At 39.9% G+C, this 24,046-nt stretch overlaps 1 protein-coding gene across 3 annotated transcripts; it reads left to right on the forward strand.

Annotated features, from left to right (window-relative positions):
- Nucleotides 1-2,878: 2,878 nt before the first annotated feature.
- Nucleotides 2,879-22,833, forward strand: LOC145441514 (matrix metalloproteinase-21-like). 3 transcript variants are annotated; one of them, XM_080319396.1, is made up of 12 exons: nucleotides 2,879-3,135; nucleotides 7,702-8,156; nucleotides 9,832-10,193; nucleotides 11,276-11,629; nucleotides 13,496-13,739; nucleotides 13,916-14,078; nucleotides 17,193-17,389; nucleotides 17,979-18,126; nucleotides 18,419-18,548; nucleotides 18,610-18,764; nucleotides 18,828-19,000; nucleotides 22,107-22,833. In XM_080319396.1, the coding sequence occupies exons 2-12, from the start codon at nucleotides 7,719-7,721 to the stop codon at nucleotides 22,407-22,409; spliced, it is 2,667 nt and encodes an 888-aa protein (XP_080175522.1). In that variant the 5' UTR covers nucleotides 2,879-3,135; nucleotides 7,702-7,718; the 3' UTR covers nucleotides 22,410-22,833. The 3 variants fall into 3 exon arrangements, with proteins under 3 accessions (XP_080175522.1, XP_080175524.1, XP_080175523.1); XM_080319398.1 differs by having other exon boundaries at nucleotides 9,871-10,193; XM_080319397.1 differs by lacking the exon at nucleotides 2,879-3,135 and having other exon boundaries at nucleotides 7,494-8,156.
- Nucleotides 22,834-24,046: the final 1,213 nt, after the last annotated feature.

The raw sequence follows: 24,046 nt of genomic DNA on the forward strand, positions 1-24,046 counted from the left end.
TATAAGAAACACCTCATATATCTAAATCCATCCTTCTACAATGCACACATTGCACAGTGTGCAATGTGCATTATTGGAGAGGAGTTTGTTGTTGGTGTGTGTCTGTTCTAAGAGGACGAATGAAGTATATCTTTAATAGGATCAATTACGCAATTGTGAGTGCCGATCAAATACATTTCAACGTCACAAGTATTCGCTGTCAGAAAGTGACCTTTGCAAATGCGACCGGAGAAGATGTAAAACTAAAAATTTGAAGATAGTAGATAAACTAATTCGCAGAAGTCGCAAAGTATCCCAGACGATTCACGTCAACCGTCGCGGACGGATGCAACATGCGGCTACCAAACAGAGAGTCTTGTACGGTGCAGGCAATATGCGAGATATTGTCTGTGCTGATGACAAAATTATAACCTTTCACGACTATACTCCACGTGCAGCTTATTTAACACTCCATGTCTCTACTGACATGATCCATCCGGGAATCTCGATCCGACTTTTTCCATGGACGTGCATCGGATTCTGTAATCTGAAAACACGCGCCTGTGTTACTGTCGCTTAAGATATCACAGTGATTATCGCGCTAAATTTGTTTGTGCATCGACCTACGAATACGTTCGACTGCGGTGGATATACGTGACCGTGGATATCACGACTCGTCGACTGACGCAGCGATGTAAGTCGCTTCCGTTTACCACGAATTCGGTAGATTGACTCATGTAGGGATATGGAGGGTATGAATCTCACAGAAAGTAGATACAGGATAACGTAGCATGACTTCTCACTCAAAATAATGCTCACATATGCTTTGGAATGAACGACCCGGCTCTGCAGAATACTTAACGCATACCGTGGGATTTTTCAAAACGAAAAATTACAAATTAGAAAATTACATATAGTGTGTATAGTTGATTTCCGTTAGAAGTTGCGGTAATCGCATCGTGTTACGACTTGCGAACCGGTTGGATATGAGGTATCCATGGGGTATAATAGGGTAGCGTAGCCCCTTTTCTGGATGAGATTAGTAAAATAAATATTTATAATGCTACGAATGTTTTGATAGCATGATTATCGTTGTAAATTTTCTTTTGAACTGCAATGTATCGCGCGTATCCGCTCTATATATTCCTCGTGTTGATTTATTCGGCAAAGTTCTGCCGGGCGATATGAAAACCTTCGACTCGCTTCTTGCTAACGCTCGAACACCAACCGGAATTCGTATAAAAAAGTTTACCTCTCTTACACAAGCGCAAGTAGGGGTGGCGAGATAGCGCAGTGGTATATTCCGCGGCTGTAACACCAATGGGTGCGGGTTCGAGTCCGACCGAGGTCGACTTCCGAATTCCGACACCTAAGTGTTGGAGGTTACCTAGGCTCCTCCTCGCCACCTCATCCGCGTTAGCGGTGTCTTACAAAAAGCCTACAGGTGGGCCGTGCTATAAGTCGGCAGTTACGGGAAATAAGAAGAATATCGGCCTGGTGTAAATGACCATAGTAGTCGACAAACACCATGAATACCCCAAAACAAACAAACAAACAAACAAGCGCAAGTATAATTCACGCGCAACATTATCGAGTATCTATCGACTGATATGAAAGATGCTCGATGCCCCAGTCCATTGAGCTGCCGGTTGGTGCATGCTTCTGTACGATTGTTTGTGGTTGCCATTGTTAAATAGCGGTAATCTTGTGCACCAGTACTGCAATGTCAGAATAACAGAGTCACGGCATTGACTATGGTAAGAACTCAATGTCAATAAAACGTGCCAGTGTGCCATATTAGGCAAAGAAACCATTATAAATTGCATAGATGTCAATGCTGTGTACATCACAATACCGACTAGAAATGATCGGTGGGAAAATCTAGAGGAAAGTATTTCTTTGGAGCATGCTATATCAAGCAAATATTTTGTTGATCTTATTATTCGAAGAAACAAGACCATATAAAGGCATCAAGCGACTAAATACATTAAACATCGGTTGGTTATCAAGATTTGACTAAATTTTACTGTGGTTGCGGTACTTATCTGTTTGAAACACACAGTAACGCCCATCGAAAAAGATGTAACAAGTTTTTGGCCAGTCTCGTGACGGTATTTTCAGTCAGCTATTTGTATTCCTTACATCAACTCCATCGCATATGTTGCATCTGGAAAATGATTATTTGTTTCTTGCTTGTCTTATCCGCATTAATTTTTATGCCTGCCGCATGGTACTTTATTGACAGACAATTTACATTATAAGTGCTAATGTAGACAATATGAATTAATCCTGTGGATGTTTGCATATTAAAACCAACCGGTGCCAACTTTATCTATCCATATACATTGAACTGCGCCACTCCGGTTTCAATGCGCCGAGCAGCGACATGTGTTGACCTCACTAAAAACAAATACAAAACCACACAGACTTGAGCATCATTATTCATTTACACAACGACGCGTGCCTCGTGAATATACCATACGACGCGTATCTCAAAGTGAACGCATCGTGTACGTCATGCCATTCACAAATACGATTTCGATAGTAAAACGATAAAACAAAGGAGTCATATTTACCACGGTTGGAACGGCAGTCATTAACATACGTCCTGACAGCTAAGTATGCTCATCTTGAGAAATACTCATCTTTATATGTATACTGATAATTAACTGAGACGGGTGTGTCGTTATCGCGCGGATGAAATAGTTGAAATTATTACCAGAAGAATCACACTTACACAAGAGATACGGATCTCGCTGAATAGGAAGAGGAAAAAAATGTGTCACTCATTTAAAAAGAAAATAGACGAAGCGAGTTCAGTGTCTTCCATTCGCGGCGTTAGGCAGAATATATGTTTCTGTAAAGATATGAGTAATTTTTATACAAAAGACGTAATAGTTATTAACTTATCGATGTTAATTTGCGCAGATATATTTGTGAAGCCAACGGTTTACTAATGGTAAACTCTAAAATACGGCGATGAAGAATGCTCAATAATTCAACAATCATCCGTCAAGACGCATTCTCGTCAGTTGAGATAAGCACCTAGTGGTATTTTTTTCGGAAACGACTGGATTACACTTTTAATCTACGATATCGCTTCGAGGTTTGCAGAAGTTGAATACCTGACGACGGATATAAGGTTGCATTCTTGAGGTAATATCTCTAATGTGCTATGAAATATTATACCTTAATTCATTGTGGCGGATATCAAATGGAATCCGTACTTTCGTTTACCGTACGTTAGTCGCGTAAATAAGTTTCCATCATAAGTGATGAAAATGCTACCCTAATTCAAAATAGATTCGCTCCTGTTAACCATAGCTGTCGTTATTATGCATTGGTGAACAATGTAGATTCCACCATATCCAAATCCGAACTGAAATACTAACACACGAATTCTGTTCCGCATGTCAGGAGATAACATGATATTCTATCAATCTTAGTAGTTATAATTAATAGTGTTATATTTGTAGTAATCTTCGAGAACATGGTATATATACAGGAATATCATAAAAAATAATTCTCAGGCAGTTATGTAATGTATAGACCTAGCTTCGCGTGGAAAAACTTTGGCTAAACATGAATACGATGGTACGAGATGCGGAACCGGCCCATTGGTAGCTATCTTACCAAATATGTGATCTCTCGAGAGCTGTTTGATTGGGATATATGTAACTTGTTGCAGATAATGCACTCGTGTTTATTTTGGTGTTTTGTAGTACACCGTTATGGTCAGGTTGTTCAAAATGTGGAAAAAAATTTCGCCTGTGCCGCAATTAGAGTGTGACTCATCGCGGCACGCGTATGTCGTATGTATGTATACTGAACTGGATCGCTTATCGCCGTCATCTGTGTGTATAGTGATAGCGTAGGAAATTTCCGACGCAGGAAGCAGAATGACTAGGAAGAAATATTCGTCAAGTCGCGAGAATTCAGTTTTGGAGCGGGAGTTAAGATGTTAATGCATATCGTTTCGAATTCATGTCGCGCTGATTTCCGCTCTGTGACCTAAATCAAAAGTATGATATCTCGGACTGTTGGCTAAATTGCCAAACATTATTTGCATACGTCACGTCAGAACGTTTCGTCTGCATCTTGAAGGTTTTGCAGACACCCGAATACTTGAAGCAGCGGATCTTTGACTATGTCGCAATCAGGACATCGATGCCTGTTCCATTGCACTTGAGGTTCTGTACATTTGTTAACAATTAATGTGTTGATCACCTGTCGAACATATGACGTTACACTCGTACGAATTGTGACGACATTTCCATAAGTCAAACGCGGCGAAAAAGATTAATTCCACAAACCGCATTAGTGTCATTCTGAATAGTGGACACTTTGGTGGCGCTACACGATTTCTGCAGTGCAATAGTTTGAACTTTGAATTCATCAGTCCACTAAGTTCGCATATCTTGTCGACATCAAAAGATTTACTGAACGCGTAGGCGAGAACGATAAAACCAGACAAAATCAAGTGTATCTGAGTGCATATAGGTCCTGTGTCGTTTTATAGGGCAATGTATATGAAGTGATAGCGGCATGTAATGCAAAGAATAAGACCAGTTCTATTTTGTGCTCGTACGACAATGTTAGTTGGGACGCGTGTCAAATTGAACTTGTTGCAGTTGGCCGTCAAAAATATGACTTGATCCCTTGAGGCCAATTCTTCGTGCCAGCTCGCATCACCTGACAAAATGTCGTTCAAATGAAAATCTGTCGCCATGTTCTACATGTTTGGAATGTTGTGGTAAACGCGCAATAGAGGTAAGGGCCTTCCGTAAGCTGAAATAGTTCAAGAGGCAGAGGAGTCGAAAATGGCGATTGTCGACACACAAATCTAATCTTTGTGCCCTATACACTATCAGGACAATAAATTCACCTTTTCGTAAGTGCATAAATCAACTTTTAAAGCTGCGTTGCTACTGTCCTCGCTCTCCACTTGTAGAACATTATTAAAATTTTATACTTTGACACCGAACGCAAGTAATTTTTTATTTACTAGACTTTATAGCACGGTGATATGTACTAATGCATGTTTGTAGACTGTAGAGTAGGGTTTTGCCTCAGCAAAAAAATCTATTACATATTATCACACCGTTTCCCCTTCGCGTATGTAATGAAACCTTGTATATGAAAACAGATAGTGGCATTTTGATATGAGCATCATGATGTATGACCATATCTCGATTATATGCCGTTCACACTGAAAAATCGGCGCAAGTTTTAACGCAAAATATCTATGATATATATATATACATAGTTCGCTTGAGGCAAAATGCACCTGATATCAATAATATTCACATTAATGCGGCTGTGTACTGAGCCAAAAGCATTCGTGGCTCGAACTTGCGTAGTTGATATGAAGCAAGTCCGTAGACATGAATTTCAGATGTGGGTGTCAGTTTACTAATCCGGATATCTTTACGTATATTGGTTATGATTACCGAAAGATTGAGTGTGAAATTGTCCGAATCGCAGTATTTGCACCTGTTTATGTGAAAGTCGCCAGATCAGATGGGAGTGTTATCACAGCAAACTCATACCAATTAGTTAGTGTATGTAATAAGAAAATGTACAGCTATCTCTTATCGTCGGTATCAGTTAATGACGGTAAAAGAGGCAATGCTTATTATCAAAACCTTTGATCACTTTATGAGGGCGGCTATCATCGCTAAAGCAATAATATCGTTAATAATTTGCTTCTGATGTGCAGATGAAACATAGCGACCGTTGGCATTTAACATACGTTCTGCAGTACAATTTACGCTGCGTTCTGTATTCAAATAACCGCAATTTAGTCTTGCTGTTTTATCGAGATATATAGTACAGATGCAAATGCTAACTGTTGCGAACGCCACACCATAGTATTTACGAAAATCACATGGATATAGAACGGCACTGTTCCGATAACTCATGTCCAGCTTTAAATCTCACATATCAGCAGAAAATTGATCAAAATTTATTATCGAGGGATATTAGATGGCTATTACACAGAGAGTAACGATTTCGAACATGTGCGAATATCGCTGTGCATGACTGTCTAGTGCCTATTCTAGGGCCGTATCACGGCAATGATGCTCATGTTCCAGAGACCGTACATTAGGAAAAATAAGAACTATACATATGGAATTGTGGGAGATGGTTGTTTTGATCTCTAGCTAGATTCATCTAGTAGTTCATATATGCTATATGTGAAGATCGTCACCCTCTTCAACACCCTTCGCGCCGCTGAGTCCGAGTTAGAAATTCCAGGATACAATATGTTCACCATTCTTTTAAATTGATCGAACTTCGGACCGAACGCATAGCATATAATTCTAATGGGGTACAGGATCAGCATGATGATTTCATCCACCACCTCATGTCACAGTTCAGACATATCTCAAGATTGAGAAGCATATATTTGTTCCATTCACTGTTATACACGAATATGTATACCTATAGTCTAAAATTACTTACCCATCCGCTAATTTCAAGCTGCGTTAGAAGATAATTCAACAGTAAGCGCCAGTTTGTGTTCAGGATGAAAAATTGTTTTACAAGATACTATATATATTGATAATAATAGTAAATATTGATGTCTGCCGTTTCATCATTCCGATAATTTTCGGATGGGGTTTGTGATTAATAATTGGGAGCGATTTTGTAATCATCCTATCGTATTCAATAAGACAGAACTATGTCTGCGTCGTTAATTAGTCCGATTCAATATGGGGCCACGGGCGGGATGACAGGAGACAGAATGACACACGTTTCGTGTTGTTTAGAAGGACACCAAGAGAACATAACTTCGTTTAGTGCAAGAAGGGGGTTTGTGGCTAATGATTGATTGCGATTTTGTAATCATCCAAAGACAGAACTGCGCGTCTGCGTCATAAATTATTCTAGTTCAATGTTGGGTCATCACGGTAGTGGTAGGAGACAGAATGCCACACTTTACGTGTTATATAGGAGGACGACCGGAGAAAATCACTTGGTGTACAGCAATGATGATGTTGGAGTCGTAAAGCGAGAAAATGAGAAACAAACGATTAGTCACACGCCATATTGTTTCTAACTTCGTCAACTCTCAGCAGTTTGATTTATGGTACGTTTCAGTAGCTTAACCATGTACATTATTATAGTTGATAGTTGATTGGCTATAGTATTTACGCTATACAGAGAGTCCATTTAATGATTCCCAATCTACTTTTTGAGTTGATGGTGTGCAGTAAAAATATTACAATTCAGGAAACCAAGTAAAATATGTGTAAAATATCCGATCCATTCAAGCTTATTGTGGACTGTTAAGACCAAAAAAAAAACAACGATATATTTGACGTTAAAGTTCAGTTACGTTCAGTTTAATATAAATTTCATCAATTCAAAACACCGCAAGATTGAAGTGATAGTCAGGAATCTAAACGACTTGGAATAGTTTCAAAGTGGAAGTTGTAGTTGCTTTATTATGAGTAAATTAGTCTTAGAAATGAATTTATTTAAAACAATGATGATGTATGAGAAATATATGGCATTGAGAACATGTAATAAAAGAATTTTATTACGAGAAAACATCTCACGTCTTTTTCGTAGGTTTTCTCCCGCTGTAGTAATACACCAGCGGACACCCACATATACAGCTGCCTCGCACACTTAATCGCATTTCATGTATTCAGCTATACTATGTTTAGCATGAGTGATCAGATACTATTTAATGTTATCTTCATGTTCATGTAGAAGCATATCAAGCGAAGATGAAAGATATGATACGACGAAGACGAACGAGGCCGTCCGCCAAGCCTGGATTACCGAAACACGCTCAAGCCCAATGCACTTCTATTAAGAACTATTTGAGGATTTTACCTAATATCGCGACTGACCGGCTTGCGGTTAACAAAGCAAGCAAATCGACAAAGGTTCAAATATTACGGACCTGCCTTCAAAGCTCCGTTTTGGAATTATCACAACGCGTATCGCAGCAGAAGATGTTTTGCAAGACATCCCGCGCGAACTTCGTAACTTTACCAATTTTCCTATTTTTGTTTATCTCGACGACATTGGTATCTTCACTTCCCGTGGGTATGGATGCATTCCTAGATATTGACGAATCCGAGTATGCCAACTCGAGACCTGGACTAGAAACGACCCCGCTAGGAGAACTATCTGAGAAAGATATGGAAATGTCTGCCAAGGTAAGCACATGGTATATTCGATTTTAGTATTGCCATCAGGTGTCTGGAATGTTGTCTTATGTGTCGTCATATTCTGATGTGACAATTCGAAAAAGATGTGCCAATGTTCAGTTTTAGCGTGCGCCGCTACACTAACACCGACTGAGTCCGCATAAGTGGGCAAGTTATGCAACGTAATTCGTTACATGATTGACTTACTGTGAAGGCGAAATCTTTAACGCCGAGATCAGATATGATTTGCTAAGACGAATGTCGAAAACGGATAAATCATTCCATACCATCAACGGGTATCCCGCGGTATTCGCATGTCATTTCCGTCGACTTGTTTTGATGGTAATATAACGGCTAGGAGTGATTAATGAAAAATGCGTGGCAACGCGATGTGGGCCGAAGCGCGAAGGAAACGTGACGAAAGATTCGAGGAAATCCTATTAAAAGTCAGCGTCGCCTGTCTTACATCAATTTAATGCGATTCGGTCGAGCTAAAAAAGCAGGTTTTAGTTACTGTATCGGTTCCGGTAACACCGAAAATGTTTAATCCCAACGTGTCAAGTTAACCGTGCGTAAATTGAAACCATACGCACTCTAATTAAATATTGGAGTATGATATACATGCCGTTACATTTCATATAAAATTATCGCGCGATTCAGAGATTCAAGATTTATTATTTCAGATATTTTTCCGAATCATACAAAGTTTTTCGTGCTTGCAAGTCCTTTCTTGGGAAATATAACCTAAAAACCGTGTCCAATAAGTGACCGTACAAGTATAACTTAGGCCCAATCTGCAGCATTGTTACCATGTCGTGTAGGCGTAATAATCACATCGCAAAGTCATTTCTTGCCCCAACTATGACGGCTACGCATGCGGGAGCAATCGACTCGTTTTAGTAGTCCTGTGGTCCCAGAGGGTCAGGCATTGTGAGAATGAAGTACAGTTTTAAGTTTCATAAAACTAATCAGTGATACGGAATATAACACTCTCAATTATTCAGTGTGGTATTTGTCAGTGAAGGTCATTAAGGCGCGACCTATCACACGGTTTGCAAATGATTCAATTGATGATGGCTAGTTTTCGCACATTAGTCTTGCGTCTTACGTCGATGACTTCATTGTGTATCATAGAATTCTGCCAACTCGTTGTTTCGGAAAGATGAACATCCCACCTCCAAGTCCTTAAAAGTTTCTATCTGGCTAATCGCATAAATATGATACAATGATTTGCGATTTTCTCAGTAAAAATGTTATTGACGCTACGAAAACTACGTAAATTTTATGTTTGCAAATTAAACGCGTGCGATGTAAAGAGCCATAGCTACATCCGAGCTCGCATAATTAAATATTATATCAAATACATACATATACGCGAATTCGTGCAATGTTCATTGATGGATTGTGACTCATAGATGTGATCTTTCGAGGCCTGGGAATAGTTTGATATATATATGTAGCCTTCATAATCATATTTGAGATGAGCATATCATCTGACCACGCGTTGCGGGCCTCTTCCTAAGCACCACCATGGTTGCAGTCCGATGAGAAGGTTTACGTAAGGAAAAACATATAGGCGACGTCACGACTACATTTTTGACCAGAGAGCGACAATCGTTCGTATTTTGACCCTATGGTGCAAGCCCGCGTTAACATTGTACATTTTATGCGCCACCGTATCCAGACTGTCGGGGTAAATGACGGCAACTATACTTTGGTAAAGGAATTTTTGGGGAAATTCGGTTACGTGCAACCTGCAGAATGGAATGACGTGGCTCCCCGAACATGGGAAGAGCTCGAATACGGTATGTTCATGGACGAATCGGAATCATCTGGCAACGGGGATGATTACATGTACGGGAGTGGAGATGGCCGTGATCCACTCGACATCAACAGACAAGGGGCGAATGAAGTCCTGACGTGGCGCGCTGAACTCATTTCGGAAGAACAGTATCACGAGGCCCTGATAAAATATCAAACCATAAATCGGCTCAATGCCACGGGAGAACTCGATAACGACACGGCGTCGTTCATGGGACAACCAAGGTCAGATTTCAAAATATTCTTTCGTTGTTGTGGTTGTTGTTTGATTGTTTGTCCGGTTCAGAGTCACCCTGCATTCTATAGTTATTTCGATTAACGTACATCATCATATTTTCGTTTGTAGACCTTTCCCGTGGCAATGAGCGTTAAACGTGAATTTGTATTTTTACTTATTCTAAATGTCATCTATTTCTCCAATGATTTTAAAATTTCTCCGCTGCTTGTTTTCTTTGTTTCTGTAATTTATAAGAACCTAATAATTCTTTCTTTCGAAACAGACTATATATTCATATTGGCAAATTTATTCCACTCTTAGCTTTTCGACTAACTCTCGTCGAGAGCGCACGCCAGTAAGTGCGGTTAACCACATACGAAATATAAAATTTTTGAGGTTCTGACGTAGCAATGACTTGTAAACAGACTGACGAACGACATATATAACAACGCACATGGTTAACGGTAAAACAGAAACAAACTCCACTTATAAACATAATCGAATAACAATATACAGCACAAAAGAAAAATTCCCAGAGTATAGAGATGTTTTTTGTGGCGGCGCAGGATCGGCTGTTGCAGTTCTGTTTAGGTTGATTCAAGAAACTTGAAATGAAACAAAGAGAGCGACAACGAACAACTATGGAAACTGATAGCTATATACTATAATATTTAACCCGTTTAGGGTGTTTCAGGAGGTGTTGGCCAACGGCAGAATTCCAGACGTTATCTAATCATAGTCGCGCATCGGACAACACCTGCTTACTTGTCATTATTCGGTCACAACCACAAAAATTTATTTCTCGGTTGCGATTTTGATTAACCGCATTTACTGACGCGCGCTCTTGCTGAGAGTCAGTCGTATAGCTTAAAGTCGAATTTTTACCACCAGAAGCATATTCATTTTTACAATAACAAACTCAAACCACTGAATTTAACACTGTTTCTATAAAGAGTATTTAATCATTCTTTCTGGCGGTGCCTCCATTTTACATCTTGTCGCAAAGGCTAACTGCTTTCATTGCGTCCGCTCAATTGTATTTCCTTCGACTGTGATCGACATTTGAACATAACATTGAATCCCGACGCAGATGCGGAGTGCCAGATCGAACTGCCGGTATCAAAGAGCATAGAAGAGAGGAATTGGCAATGGAAGATATTTTCGAGACAAATTCATCGCTCACCCTGACCACTGCAGAATTCGAAGCAAATAATACGATACAGCGGGATGACAGTAATGTCACAGACCCCCTCACGACAACGCAAACACTGACGACGGCTCAGGACGACATGTCCAGCGGAGATTACGAGCCGGATCTTGCCAGATCTAGAAGATCGGTGGACGTTGAAGCGGATTTCGCCGTTGAGTACGGAAAGACGAGGGAGGAAAGTTTGGAATATTTGATCGGCGCGGTATCTGAGGCAAGGGTGCCTGAAGAATCCCGGTAAGTTTGAATAAACAACTATAATGTAGCAAACCGTCGTAACAAAACCGCAGTCCGTGGCAGAATATAATGCTGGTTTGGTCTTGGTAATTTCATGGGACATGCGTAATGCTACCTATGTACAGATGTATAATTGTATACAGTCATTAATGAAGTATACTTTAACTTAATCGTAGTGTCCAAGTAGGTTTTGTCTATTTGTAACACATATGGTTGGTATAAGTCGGTACGTTTTCACACTACTTCCAGTTCACTCGGACAGTTCTTTCATCAAAACTGCTTACTTTTGGCACTTAGTATTTTGAAAAGTAGATCGTAGTTTTGGGATAAGTTTGCACCACTGTTATATGTCGATTCGCATTTAAAACAAATTGATTTTTCAAACACTTTGTTTGAGGCATCGTTTTAAGCAGTGTTTAAAAAAATGCCTTTTAAAATAATTTTGTTCATTTTAAATGTTGTATATACTTTCGACTAAACATATAGTATGACTCTGCGGACGATTTGAACCCATTATAGTCGAAGTACGACGTGGAGTGACTATAACCCTCGAAATCGTCGCCGGTACAGCAGTTATAGCATGTAGATTGTAGATATAGAACAGTGGTCGGGAACCTTTTTTGTCCGAAGAGCCATATTGGCCTTATTTTTTCCATCTCAACTCCCAAAGAGCCATACATGCCAATCGACTGCTACGTCACAATTGAAAATCAGTGATGTCATATTAGCACTAATTTGAACTCACTACATGGGATTCCTCGTTTGCGCCGTATTTTCTCTGTAAAAACTGGTATTTATTGTTCGAAAATAAAGCTCGAAACGAGAGGTAAGGCACAGATGGGCCAAACCTCACCATTGATAACGCAATTCATCGTAAGTAGCTTAGAATTTAATATAACTGATATTAATCGAATGTGACTGTCACACTGATTCCGAAAATCTAACTAAATACTTATCGACTTCCCAATTCTCAAAATATTCGGCGGTAGCATAACGTTGCGCTACACGCATATATTTTATCGCCGTACTACACATGAGAGTTATACTTACCTATCAAGAACGTGGATAGCTATGGCGTTGTTTGTAATTAGAGTTTGTAATTCTGAATGCCACATCCACAACAGTTTATTTCGCGCCGTAGATCAGAAAGGCAATGTGTATTGGAAAACTGCGTTTTGAAATGGGCGTCGCCGTGTCTGCTATGCTCTTTGATTAATCAACGTATCGCACAATTCAAGATTTCGAGTGGGTAAATAAAATTCGCGAGTGATATTGGCCGCCGGCGTGACAGTGCCGATTGTTTAAATTTGATGATTTCGAAAAGAGTGGGTCCGAGGTCCGAGCCCCTAAACCGAAGACGGCATTGTCTTTACCTCTCAAACATATGTTTATACTGCCAAAAGAATAATTATTTTGGACGTGATGAGAATTTACCAACAAGGCGCTACAATATTGATCAATTCAGTACAAAAATAAATATTTGGCAAAGAGCCATATCTTGTGCCCAAAAGAGCCATAAATGGCTCGCGAGCCATAGGTTCCCGACCACTGATATAGAATAAGTGGTTCCCAACGTGGGCGATATCGCCCTCCAGTGGGCGATTTTGAGAAACAAGGGTGCGAAAATACCAGATGTGGCGGCTGGGGGCGATAGGGGGCGAAAATGTTAGAACGTCAATAATGAATTCTGCTTCTACTTGAGCAGCAACGCTTTTTCTTTGACCCCTTCTGGCCTTGCGCCGTGTTGACAGCATTAGTCGTCACTCATTCGCATGAAGTTGTTAGTCTTGAAGTAAATCATACTGGAACAATGGAACTTTCATAACTGAGAATAAAGAAACCCTATAATGTTGGGATTTCCCGCAGATTATCCGAGTTGGAGTCGATACTGAGCGCTATGAGGCAGGAAAAATTGTCGATGCTCAACGCAACGAAGGAGAGAGAAATATTGAGAGAAGAAAAAAGCCAGCGTCCGATGGCGGCGCTTCCAAGTCTCGTTTATCGGATGGTCATGGAAACGCGCGCATCGCGAAACAAGCGTTCGCAGTCGTACATGCGGGACTCCGGATGGCTGAAAGCATTTTCTAAGCCTGTCATCACTTGGCGACTGGTAACTTTTCTCCCCGTTTTTTCGATATGGTTCGGTTGCAACCATGTGATATTTTGAAATGATGAAAAATTGTTGAGTGAATAAACAATCAAAAGGGAAATGTGGAAATAGCGATCCTCCATGATATCCTATGCGTTCGATACGGCGACATGACGTGGGTGTATTTATCTTCATAGGTGGAAGAATGGCAGTCGAGAAGATCTTTTCTGACGCCAACTGAGATTTGGTTCACTATCAAGTATGCTTTTCGCATGTGGAGCGAGATCATCCCAAAAAGTTTCCGGGAAGACAGAACCTCCCCGATTGTCAAAGTGGACATTTTAATCGGTTTCGGAACAAGTGGGTATAGTATTTATATAGTAAAAGTACATATTACTTCGTTAGCGAACACCTGCAAAGAAATATTATTGTTATAATGTGTCACTGCAGGCCAGTACGACTGAAGCGCGGATATCTCTGGTTATTCATATTGGATGAAAAAATATATTATCGCGGTTGACATAATTCATTAAAGATAAATGATATTTTGCGGTTTTTGGGAGACAAACACTGCCCAAAAAAGAATGTATTCAGCAGGCGTTGCCCAACGATCTTGTTACGCGCCCAAAATCCAGATGTCTTGTTCGACAAAGAATAACTTGAACTACATCATTAGAGTGATATAATTGCAAGAATTCGATGCCACGGCGAGGTTCGGATGCTCAATAATACCAAACACCCGATTATCTCGGTGTTGCTGTTTCTGAAAAATATGCAACCATGGAAATATCGAATTAGCTTTGTGATGGGCGCGTCGCCACCGACATGATAAAGTTGACATGTTTTGACTACTTTTGTGTGAATGCCGTGTAACGCAATAGGTGCGGAGATTGTTGTATTGCTCATATAGGCTATTACAAACATAAAACATCAAACGCACGGAATATGTTTGAAATGGTTTTGCCCGATAATGTCTCGTTTCAGTACTATGTTCGTTAAATATGAGCAGGTAATTAGCATTTCATATTCTACCGCTGACAAGATTACGTGTTACGATGCTTACTGATTTGAAGAAATTTGCGCAGAGAAATTCGCGCCTGTTGGTATGCAACTATAAGTCATTGCCAAACTTATACACGTTTCATATAATACCGTCACTTTATGGCGGGTTTTCGGGGACGATGGCGTATGAGTTTAACTATAAGGATAACCCGAAGCATAGTCTTTCTCTCATCACACAAATAAACTTTCGTTTAACCGCTGGCGTGCATAAGTTCCCAACGTATTCACTATTCATGCATACAAAGATATCGTATACAACCTTTCGTAGAGGTAATGTAAAATGTAATGTACCAGTATGCAGGGTTGTAATGACTCGAGTCATGACTCGACTCGAGTCAGACTCGAGTCACGATTTTCGGATGACTCGACTCGACTCGAGTCATTTTCTCAAAGTACGGAAATGACTCGACTCGACTCGAGTCAATCTGTGTATTGACTCGACTTGGACTCGAGTCATTGCGCATGACTCGAAGCAAGTCATAGACTCGAGATTCAGACGGCCAAGACCGACATTTCACTGTAATTTCGAAACCAACACACTATTGGGATTTCGGTTGTTGGTACTGGTGCTTGAAAATGCGACCAGAAACTGCTAAAAGTGAGGAAAATTGATATATTATAAATGCGAACCATTCAATATCACCAAACAGAGTTAAAAAAGTGGGTTTAGGAAGACTTTAACTGGAAACTGAGCAGTCAACACAATGACTTGGACTCGGACTCGAGTCATAATACCATGACTCGGACTCGGTCCGCTGTTCGCTGACTTGGACTCGGACTTGACTCGGTGGGAATTGAAAATGACTCGACTTGACTCGAGTCAAAAATATAAAAATGAGATTGACTTGTGACTCGGAGCCTTGTGACTTGGTTACAACCCTGCCAGTATGTGATAATCGATTGGCGTAAACACCATCCCAAGGTTAATATATTCTCGCTATGCCGACTTCAATGACGATGTAACCTTGATATTAGCATCGCTTACGATATACATCAGTAAAAATTGCTATGCTAATATGAGGGATATATGCCCGCCCATAATATGGGTGATTGGTGCACAATATCCGATGGCATCTCATTATTTCTATCTCGCAGAGTAGAGAAAAATAAATACCGAGTAATGACGGCAATTTCGCATGAACTGTGAAACTATAGTTGCGTGAGGGATATGCCAAATTGGAGTTAATTTGTGACCATTGCTCATTATCCTTCTCCTACTTTACGAGGAACGCGCGGACATCTGCCGTATCTAACGCCTGCCATGTCAGATCTTTCCAGGAAATCTATAAAATATTGCAAAAATGTACCGATTTAGCAACGTGCAGATGTCGATATATAGCAAATAGTGCTATTATGGTTATCATTGGAATCAGTCTGGAATCTATATATGCCGTTTTTGTGAATGAAGATCGGCACTGCGTTCTCAATGCAGGAAACACGAACAATTTACAGAATCGCAGTCCTACTGCATCGCACTGTGCCAATTCAATGCAACTTTAAAACGTGACAGCACATAGATGGGACCACGTTACACCGAACATTTCGTTCCATATTATGCAACACGACCATCCCGGGAAAATGCTTTGGGTGTTTATCGAAATCAGTCAGAATCTGCACGGTAGCGTTGATCTTTAATATTGATAAAATACCGGAGATTAACCTAAATTATACACGTAACATAATCGATGAATCTATGACAGAAAGGCTAAATATCGTGAAAGCAGTACCTCAAAATGGTGAAGATTTGAGAGAAACACCATGATACTTGTGGTGAATTACTGGATTCAAATTATATCTGTAACCTCGATGGGTAATTTTTGTTATGGTTTAACGCCGGTACGCCGGCTTGCTCGCCGATAGGGTCGTTGCCCGCGTCTAATCTCCCATCACTTATTAGCTTGTACTTACCACCAAATCCTCATTTTCGGTTTTCATTTTCGGGCTTGCACTCTTTGTAGTGAGCCCGTATATTTCTCGTATCGAAATATTTACCGCTACTATATGCAATCTTCACGAATGCGAAAACGGCACAGAGGCGATCGCAATTATACAAGTATAGAAGTAATTGGATAAATATACATGCTAAATTACAATTAGAAGTAGTGAATAGTAGAATTGGTTGTGGTAAAGTAGAAAACCGAAACCATGAAAATTTCTCGAGTAAGTAATTTGAAGAAGTAAATTAGGACGAGGTGTCGCATACTTGTATTGCTACGTTGGTGCGTTTTCGAAATAGCAAGATATGCATATTCGCGACCATTGCAGAGTGATTAATTTTGCCACAGGCCGGAGCAATTTTTGAAATTACAATCTGTTGTCCCGTCACATGTCCAATTGTTACGATAATTTTACTTTGAATATACCAAAGCGCTACGTTTTAAATTTAAAATTTAATGTTGTTGCAATGTTCAGAACTGCACAATCGTTGCCGGGTACCTTTTCGGGACAGCAGTATTACCAAGGAATACGCCCACGCCTGGCCCTTGCCACGGGCTGAAATTCATTTCAACGACGATCAACCTTTCGTGTCAGCCGGCTGGGATGCTGCGACAGACCTGCCAATGTTCAAGAAAATGTACAGCAGTCGAGTTCCTATCAGTCTATTCAAGGTAGATCCAAGGCGATTTTTAGACATATGTGTAGAAGAAATGGTCAAGATAGTCAGCGTCGGTACTCGGGGGTAGAAGGAGAATTAACACCGTAACTTTCGACTCAATTACAAGTAGCCATTTCCAAGATATATCAAAACTACTTCAGGTGAAAGTATATAAATGAATATCTTATAAGTGCTCAAGTAAGTAATCTCAAAGGCATATTTGATTTGCTACTTTTGAAATTGCAGTATACATCTCCACGACAAATCAAAAATTACAAATAACACTGCAAATTGGTGCCATTTTCAAAAATATATTCAGTTACCGTGATACAGGAGCAACTTCCCATAGTCACTTACATCCAAAACTACTTTCTACTGAACAAACACCAAAGTCGGAAAAGTAAGTTATTCTGCCTAAAAATTATTAAAACATAACCACTCAAGTATAAGTAGAGCAAGTAGCCTAAACCCACTTGAGAAATCTAAAAAAGTATAAGTAGGCTACTTCTTACTGACCACCTATGCATGTAGCATATACCGAGAAATTTAGATCGCGCTGCCAACGTCACCCAAATTCGGCACAACTTCGCTATGTATCGCAGGTTGCCGTTCACGAGATCGGACATACTTTGGGGCTTCCTCATATAAACAGGAGAGATTCGGTGATGAGCCCGGTGTACTTTCCATTTCAAAGTAACAAACTGGGGGAAATCGGTACAGCGGACAGAATGGATATTCAAAGACTTTACGGTAAGGACATCACCTCGTCACATAATTTCTTTCTTGCATAAATGATCAGTAGTAACAATAAGTCCCGTAATAGAAGCACTACGGATAAGTATGATTACTTAATCACTGACCAGCTCTGCAGCTGCGAGTAATTTTCGCGGGCCGCATCCGTCCGCATGCCTGGGTTGGACCACCTTGGGTTAGGTTATTGGATATCGACTGAGTCTAGTGACTTGCAAAATACATAATTTTCTTTTATGGTAGCGATATCCACTTCATGGTACAATTTTTAAATTTGTCCTCCGCTGTACAGGTCCTTGTTACAATAGCTTCGACGCAGTCTTTGACTGGGTGAGGCTGTACGTGGCTAGCGACGGGTCGATTAAGCGGAAGTTCAACACATTTTTTTTCAAACGTAACTGGTTTTGGGTGTATGATAATGGGTAAGTATTGCACACAACCAATCAATATATGGCCAGATGTAAGTTGTTTGACTTTACACAGAGGCAGACGGCCAACTTATGGAGACCCGAGACTCACGAAAACTGCGTGGAGGGGTATATTAGATGGGCCTACCGACGGCTTCAACAGCAAAATTGACGGTGTGGTGCATATCAGAGATTGGAGTCTTCCTGATGGGCCGATATACTTCTTCATTGGTGAATAATGAAACATTGTCGACAAAAAGTGTGCACTCGCTAACGTCAACGTATTTTGCCCAGGCGATAGCTTTGTTGAATACGACAATATCGCTCATAGAGTAAAGAAGAGAGATTCGGAAGGCAGAAGTTACCCGCGCAAGATATCTGATGAATTTCGTGGTATTCCGAGTCATATTGACACCGTGTTTTATGAGATGAAGGAGAGATTGCTGTATTTTTTCAAAGGCAATTTGGTAACTATCGATAATATTCCGAGTTCGGAGAATTTAATTTTTTGAATGTTAGAAGAGACTGTGGCCACTGACCAGCTATATCGTAACATAATTCGTTTTACAATAGCCTATATTTCATAATAATGATCAGTTGTATGAATTTTGCCAGTCAAATATCAGTAGGCCTATAGTCCTGTAGAATTTGGTCTAAAAATGGGTCAACCTAGAAAAATTCTTATAAAGACGTATTATATACCGTTGGAAAGATATTTTTACCAGCTTTTCAATGATAGGTTTTGTCACTTTAAGGGCAATCCTTTTCGGCAAAGGATCTCTCGCAGGCGATCTATTGGCACACTTTTCAGATTACTATATTGGCAAATACATCGTATGTTTTTGTGCACCGCGGCGTGGTAATGGTCGAAGTCGAAATGCCTATTTTTATTTTCTATAAATCATGCTTTTTTTCGTGGGGGAAGGGTACTCAATAATCAAAAATTTGGCAACATGAAATCCCGTCCAGCGCGAAAGAAATTGAAAAGAGTTGCATAAATTGTCAATAAGAGATGTATAAATAATTCATGTTCATTCACCGACATAATTTCGGGCCCCCTTCGAGCTCGGGACCCCCAATTGGACGATTCGGGATGCGGCAGTTACGGTCCTGGTAAGAGATCAAAGTTCGGTCGCTGTTTCCTGGTTGAGATTTTACTATTGGAAATATTTTGCTCTTCAATCGCATATATATATATTATTTGCATGTGGTATATTCGGGGTCAAATCAAGGTTGTTATAACAGCCATCGCGGTCGGGCTCATACCATGTGCTTCGAATCAGATATACACAATCCGAATTCCCATCTGTGATTGGCACTACGGGAAATTAAATGTGTTGGGTTTTGTTTTAGTGCTTTGTGTGACTATAGTAAATCAACTGGGAATGTCATGGAGATATCTGCCCACATTGAATTTGGTACTGCACCCAATACTTTTACAATCTCTAGTTCAGTGGTTCTCAACCGTGGGTCTGCAAAGCCTCTAAATTTACAAAATAGTTGATAACCTAATTTATATTTTAAAAATTAGGAAAATCACGAGGCTGCAGGTTTGCTTCATTACAGTAGAACTCACATCAACAGGAAGGCCGTCTGAGATGGAATATCCTGCTGTGTGAACTCATTTTAGTTGTTAAATTGCCAATAGCCCACTGATACAAATATTTCGCTGTATAAACGTGTTTTGTTGGGCATTGTGTAAAAAATAAATGGTTGGATTAGTAAAGTCGATCACAAAGACTTCGTAATGTTCGCAAAAATCCGTTTTTGCCTGTGATATAGGCCTGCATAACCATTTTCCCTAATAACTCCAAGGTGAGCTGCTAGATATAAATTAACAGGCTTGACGTTATATATGTTCAATAAAAAAAATCGTTTGTCAACTTTGGTGTCATCATTGTTGCGATCATACCCAAATGTGTCGTCGGAAGCTTTATGTCCTATTATTACATTCGCCACCACCTTTCTTTGTCTAAATGGATGTTCAGCACTCGTTGATATGAAATCGAAGGCGCAGATTTTAAAGACACGACCACGTATTTCAAAAAAATGCAGTTTTGTTAAATAATTAGCTTTGAAATATTAAAAGTCAACCCAATTTCTGCATACATAGAATGCTGTTATTTTCAAGAAAAATAATTTTGTTGCTGTTTATCACTAGCCTACAGTTTTCATTTGCACATGACAGATGACGATTGTGCGATAATTGAGCTAAATTGGAACTTAAACTTCGTGGGGGGGGGGGGTCCGCGGGGGTCCGTGACGGTCCAAAAGGGGTCCGCGAATACAAAAAGGTTGAGAACCACTGCTCAAGTTCATATTAAAATATTACGGCAAATCAGAAACCGCCAAAAATGTAAAGCTTTTTGTATATAGAATTGGCGTTTAGTATTGCAAAACACAAACAAAAAGCCTCGATACCATTTAAAAACATCTCTGCCTCTGTTCCAATATGGTAATTGGTGTGGGTTTTTGAATTTGTTTACCAGTGTAATTTTATGGGTCGAAAAGAGCTTCTGATTGAACGATGATAGAGAATCACTGTAGCCAAGTTCACCGAAAACTCACTCATTCTGCATTACAACAACCCATGTTTCATGATAGATGATTTCAATAACAATATTTGAATTTTTGCTATTGTATGCTAACCGTGATGTCACTAACGAAAGCTGAAATTTGATAAATTTATGAAATGAAAAAAATTGATACGGAAAAAATCTGACGTGATGGAGAAATTATTAGCACAGAATCGGATTCAACAACCATAAATTAGCCTAAATCAATCATTGAAATTTTTGACCCTAATTTTTGTTCGAAATTTGTAAACCAGTGTTATCTCCGTCTCGGTCAACTTTTGCCCCCTTAACGTATGATAAATACCTCTTAAATAAAGTTATGTTTCATTGTTTTGCTGTTCGATTGTTAGTTTGCTTTACTGGGGGTGATATTCCAATTTATGGTGTTGTATTCTGATACGAAGGTATCGTATTTTAGCTTATAATTGTATTTTAATGTTAGGCAAAATAGTGCTTTATCCCCTGGGACGTTTTTGGTCATAACTTTTTTTCCCCAAAGTAAAAAAAGTGACAAAACCCATCATTGAAAAGCTGATAAAATTATCTTTCCAACGGTATATAATACGTCTTTGTAAGAATTTTTTCTAGGTTGACCGAAAATTCTACAGGATTACTATTCGACTATTCGTGGGGCTTCGCCTGAGCTAAAGTTTGTCTTTTCGGAAATTTCATATACATGCATATCCATTATGCATTCTATTTGCGGTCGAAAATGCATTTAATCGACGAAAGTAAGCCATAACAGACATGCGATGACATATGTAGTGTATACGCTTTCCGATTTTGGTTTTACGAAGTAACCGGTTAAGTTTTAGCCTGTAGGCTACAAGAGCATTCATGTGAAATTTTGTTATTGGTACCAGCCAAAGTGTTATTTATTACTCTCACGAGTTTTATGGGCATACCCTTACAAACAGTATATAAATTAAGATTGTCGAAGTTACGTTCGAATATATTGGCCTCCGGGGCACATTTTATAGCAAATCCTTTGTTTTAGGTGTACCGGTACGACTCGCGAAAGAGAAGGGTAGTAAGTAGGAATCTTATCTCACTGGAATTCCCTGGATGGGGTGGAGCGAAGCCACTACCGAGCAACATTGACGCAGCCTACTACTCATACACGTACCACGCATACTTTTTCTATAAAGGGCCGTTCTATTGGAAAATGGCTGGGGACAGAGAGCGCGTTGCGAACAAGGGCATACCAATCCCAAAGAATGCAGTTGGCCCGATGCGCGTAACAGCATCAAAGTGGCTTTATATCTGCGACGTGCATGAGACTGAATTTGAGATGAACTAGTCCGCGTGAGAAAATATTCAACATCCAAAATCTGACTGTCAATTGCTGTGCCAAAGCGAATACATTTTCGTGGAGGTCGTTATGCGTTGGCTACCGTAGACACGCGATACCGTAGTTCCGTTCACATTTCCAAAGCGGAAGCAACCGTTCGTGAACGTTTTTAACTTCGAGCAGCGGACACTTCACGAGATATATGTCTGGACAAGGGAAGCGGTCTACACTTGCATATCCCGATATCTGTCATGCAATTTCTGAGATGCATCTCGGCACTATCGATTCGAAGCTAAGAACATGTGTGCAACTGTGCATGCGTTTATATATGTTTGTATCAACTATGCGACATTCCGTTCCAGTATAGTTGCTGCGTTGGTGTTGTCCCTCACTGTCTTTCGTGCTAAATTTACATTACAATTAACAACTGGGATTGTTTGCTTTTCTGGCTTGGAGGCTATAGGTAGGCTGTGTGAAGTCGATTTTAAGGCATTGGTTAATCTACCTACGACATAGGATGAAAATATAGATGACATAACCTTGGTATAGATGCGAAACACGTGACCGGGCATCGGGAAGAACAATTTCCAGTCACTTCGTAAACAGCTATGGCAATAATTAGGGCAGGACGAAATCGAGTACTCGATTGATTCGATTCCGAATCGACTATTAGGCTTCGAGTCGAGTAATCGAGTGTCACTCATATGACATGATATGAGTATAATGATGTGTAAAGCTATAATGTGCTGCACCGGGGTGTACCGTAAGTCCCATATGTAACTCTTGTACGCGACCACAAAGAAAATATTACCTATTCTAGAGCACATAAATACAATTAGGTATTTTTTCGGCCATGCCCATTTCATTCATTTCACAAAAATGTGATTTCCTCATTGTGCCCAACCCTAGTAATAGAGTTACAGTTGACCATCCTAGCGTTAAATTAATTTAAACCTGTTTTAAATGGTCGCATTGATTCCGAAAATATAGAGCATAATCTGGTCAGGACACTGGAAGGCCCATAGAAATTGGCCTCGTTTCGACACAATATTGATTTTGGGGGGTTCCAGTGCCGTGAACTGATTATAATTTATGTTTACGATGTCAGTGCGATAGTAGCTTCCGTTTAAGACCGGTGTTAATAATTTTTTGCGCTCAGGTTGCCAGCTATAAAATTACCATATCTGTTTACGAAGCGACCGGAAATTGCTAGCCGTATCCGGTTGCCCACCAGTGCTGCGCTATCCGTACGGTATAGTTATCTATAATGAAATACATGTAGTTGATATTCAAGTCATTTTCATTGCCGTTTATGGACCGCCGATTCGATAGATTTAAACGTAAACGAGGGTGGTATAGACGAAAGTAACAGGAAGGACAAAGGGGATACATGTAGCGAGCCATATCGATATGCAACACGATTTCTAACTTTTTAGCGCTGTTAAAGTTAACGTTCCTCCGTATTAATACACTGACTGGGATGTACTCAGGCCGAACTCATTTGAATTGATACGTTTAGTTCAGTGTATTAGTATCAGTATCAGTTTATCGGTAAATTCATCATTTCAAAATACACAAGACTAAGATACAGTGAAAAGAGTCGATGGTGTCGAAGCGACTTGGAGTAGTCTATATAGGCTTTGAAA

This window comes from Botryllus schlosseri, chromosome 6 (genome assembly GCF_051294905.1).
Source record: "Botryllus schlosseri isolate E-star chromosome 6, Bs_hap1, whole genome shotgun sequence".
NCBI lineage: Eukaryota > Metazoa > Chordata > Ascidiacea > Stolidobranchia > Styelidae > Botryllus > Botryllus schlosseri.

Excerpts from the sequence above, each read along its gene's own strand:
- LOC145441514 (XM_080319396.1), top strand. The coding sequence starts at position 7,719 with ATGAAAGATATGATACGACGAAGACGAACGAGGCCGTCCGCCAAGCCT. Across the intron at positions 18,127-18,418 it reads GGATATTCAAAGACTTTACG|GTCCTTGTTACAATAGCTTC; the intron begins GTAAGGACATCA and ends TCCGCTGTACAG. Across the intron at positions 18,549-18,609 it reads TTTTGGGTGTATGATAATGG|AGGCAGACGGCCAACTTATG; the intron begins GTAAGTATTGCA and ends GACTTTACACAG.